The sequence below is a fragment of the Olea europaea genome, chromosome 4 (genome assembly GCF_002742605.1).
Source record: "Olea europaea var. sylvestris chromosome 4, O_europaea_v1, whole genome shotgun sequence".
In the NCBI taxonomy this organism is placed as follows: domain Eukaryota; kingdom Viridiplantae; phylum Streptophyta; class Magnoliopsida; order Lamiales; family Oleaceae; genus Olea; species Olea europaea.
The window spans coordinates 16,415,861-16,419,292 of NC_036240.1; the positions used below are offsets into that span (position 1 = coordinate 16,415,861).

The 3,432-nt window shown below is 37.4% G+C and overlaps 1 protein-coding gene across 1 annotated transcript; it reads right to left on the minus strand.

Moving 5' to 3' along the window:
- Window positions 1-2,058: 2,058 nt before the first annotated feature.
- LOC111393098 lies at window positions 2,059-3,168 on the minus strand. Its single transcript, XM_023018496.1, has 3 exons — window positions 2,977-3,168; window positions 2,618-2,884; window positions 2,059-2,502 (listed from the first exon to the last, which is right to left on the minus strand). Exons 1-3 carry the CDS (start codon window positions 3,166-3,168, stop codon window positions 2,059-2,061), a joined length of 903 nt encoding a protein of 300 aa, XP_022874264.1.
- Between the last annotated feature and the right edge of the window lie 264 nt (window positions 3,169-3,432).

Consider the following 3,432-nt stretch of genomic DNA (forward strand, 5'->3'; position numbering starts at 1 on the left):
GGAATGCATGTCAGGTCACACAAATGATAACATGCTGATTTTTTTCCCGTTTCATGTAACAGCACATGGACTCTTGCTTTTACTACATACGTCAACTGGTATTGTATGGGGAGAATTTCAAGAACAAGGCCACCACAATTGACTCCCACTTTTAGGCCGTCATCAAGCATGTCTATCCTCGATTCAAGAAGGACCCAAATGTTCTACTAACTAATATGTGGCTCATCAATGATGTAATAGGTGTCCGACTACCTTTGAGCTGTCCATGGTCTGAAGTGGACCGAGTTTTGATGCCAATCTTGCCTATGAACAAGGCTCATTGGATGTTGGATATTCTTGACATAAAAGAACATACAATGTCTATATTCAATTCAACAAGACGGACATACCCAGATTTATGCGTTCGTGTCGGCGTTGAACCATTCGTTAGAGTCATCCCTCACCTGATGAGAGCGATTGTTGGACCAAGGATCCATATAATGATGAAGGTGATTCCATGGAGTTGAGGATCGTGCTAGGTTATGATGTTCCACAATAGCAAAACGGGTACGGTACTTACCATCATCTCGTATTCTACCAATTATATGTTTCCATAAATATTGTAAGTGTGACGTCCTTGTTGATGTGAAAGGTAACAAACTTTCTACATCTTTTCCAGCCACGACTGCGGTATATTTGTTATCAATTATGCTGAATACATTCTTCATGATGACTTGGAGTCCATGCCCAAAGAGTTTGATGCTGCCAGAGCCAGGTTGGAAATAGCCGCACAGCTGTTCAAACATCGTGACATCAAGAAGGCAACTAAAGGAGGAAACGAAAAGGTCGAGGGGGGGTATAGTCATAGATGATATTCGAAAATGTTATGATTATTGATGCCACATTTGTAATGGAAGGACCATTCGTAATTTTTAGTTTTTTTGTTATCTAGACGAATACTTTTGATGTTTTATGCTTAAGTAGAATGTTTTATGTTGCATATGCCGTACTATATGTTGGTACAAGGCAAATTTCAATTACTTATTATTTATCAGGTCACAGGTCACATACTGTGTATACATGGTCACAATCTCATACCTTTCTACGATCACAGATGCATCGTGCAACAGGCCACACGGATATTATGTTTGGGATGTCAAAAGCATTGCAGATCACAGGTCATAGACAGTATGTAAACGGTCACAATCTCAAACCTTTTTATGATCACAGATGTATTGTGCAATAGGCCACACGTATATTATGTTGGGATCTCAAAATCATTGTAGGTCACAGGTCACAGATAGTATATACCAAGTCATAGGTCACAAAATGTGTATACATGGTCACAATCTCATACCTTTTTACGGTCACAGCTGCACTGTGCATCAGGCTATACGTATATTATGTTGGGATGTCAAAAGCATTGCAGGGCACAGGTCATAGACAGTATGTAAACGGTCACAATCTCATACCCTTTTTATGATCACAAATGCATTGTACAACAGGCCACACGTATATTATGTTGGGACCCCAAAAGCATTGCAGGTCACAGTATATACCCGGTCACAATTGCATATTATATTACCGTCACAAGTGCAATCTACAACAAGGTCGCACGTATAATATGTTGGGATCATAGATCACATACACGTTATGTTCACAGTCCCACTTGTATATCATATTACGGTCACAAATTACGATTTGAAGGAGGTCACACACATTACTTAGTGTGTGTATATATATATATATAAACGGTTGTCAAAAAAATTTTATCTACGTATATATTATGCCGGGATCGCAAATTACCTATCTGGGTAATAGGTTACAACCATTTATTGAACAAACAAAAAAACACACAAATGTATATATCATTCATTTGCTCAGATTTTATGTTTTTTAAATCAAAACGCGGTCACATATTATAATCTTGATGCCATTTATACATCTTCATGATTAGCATTAGGATTCAAGACATGTGACATCCAATAAGGCATAGGTTTAATGACGAAGTCACGAATGAATGTTTTGCATGTTCATTTGTCATACACTGTATTGAATTTACCTATATACTAATTCTAGTCATTTACATCTTTGACCTAATGGAACCAAACTAGTGCATGTTCTGCGATTGTGACCATTTCTACAACAATGTCCACATTTGACTATGATTTTGCCTTCACAAGATGATCTCTTCCTCTTTTCGAATGGCCTTCCTATACTTCTTTTCTGGTTTGGTGGCAGCACAATTACGTTTAAAACTTCATCCGGTACTGTCCACTCATTGATGTTTCCAATTGGAAACACTATGTGTTTATAAGCATTGATGTATGCATCCCTCGTGTAGAAGTATGAACAATAATCATATGCATCCATCTTCATCATTGCAATAATGGCTAGGGTGTGCAGGCAGGGTAATTGATCCACTTGAAATGTCCTACTTGTGCATGTACATTGTTCCATATCAACAATAAATGACAAGCTATCATCACAAACAGAAAAAATGGTTTGATTTGTACGAGATACCTACAAATAATGACACAAAACTAGATCATTTCTAGTGACAGTTAATGTCAACCTACTTTCAAATTAGAGGATAAGTTATAGTCATTAAAGACAGGTTACAAAATGCAAACAATACCGTGAAATTTCTCAAATCATAACTCATATCTCTTAAAATTTTCTCGTAATTCCCTGACAGCTTTGTGAAAGTACTGAACGCAGTGTCCCTATCTTTATAGAACCAATATTGTATAGTCTGTCTCAAAGAATCCAATAGAGCCACAACAGGAAAGTTCTTTACTGTTTTTGTCACTGCATTCACAGATTCTACTATATTCGAAGTCATTATAGAATATCGGTTAGCTGGCATGTGAAATCTTGACCATTTCTCGGGGTTCACTTCGGCCTACAAGCAAGGATAAATAACAACATTTATATACACATCCTTTTTGCGACATAGAAGAATGTATGTTAATGTGACTATCAATAGATTATTACCAAATAGGCTATAATCTTCGGATTAATTGAATCAAATTGCTGCATGTTATATTCAAATTCTGCTAGGGTGTATGCACGAACAACCGAGTTGAATGCCTGTGTTATATTGTGACCTGACTTGCCAAAATATGACTTTAGGTTCTGTAGTAGATGGTATGAGCAAATCCTATGATATGTCCCTGGATACACCATTTCTATTGCATTCTTGATACTGTTGTGGCGATCTGATACAAAACAGAAACCTTTCCTATTTCCGTATGCCCTTTTCAATTGTTCGAAGAACCATGTTCAGGATTTGTTGTTCTCATTGTCCCCAATCCCAAATGCAAGAATGAATATGCTATTATTCACATCCTGCGTACATGCCGTGAACAGTGTACCGCCATGATGTCCATTCAAATACGTTGCATCAACTACAATCACAGGTCTACAATGTTGCCATCCTCTAATTGATGC

Bases quoted from the DNA above. Each gene is read 5' to 3' on its own strand.
- LOC111393098 (XM_023018496.1), bottom strand. From the start codon at position 3,168: ATGGTGTATCCAGGGACATATCATAGGATTTGCTCATACCATCTACTA. The intron at 2,885-2,976 runs GTAATAATCTAT...CCTTGCTTGTAG, and splicing joins CGAAGATTATAGCCTATTTG to GCCGAAGTGAACCCCGAGAA. The intron at 2,503-2,617 runs GTATTGTTTGCA...CATTATTTGTAG, and splicing joins ATGATTTGAGAAATTTCACG to GTATCTCGTACAAATCAAAC.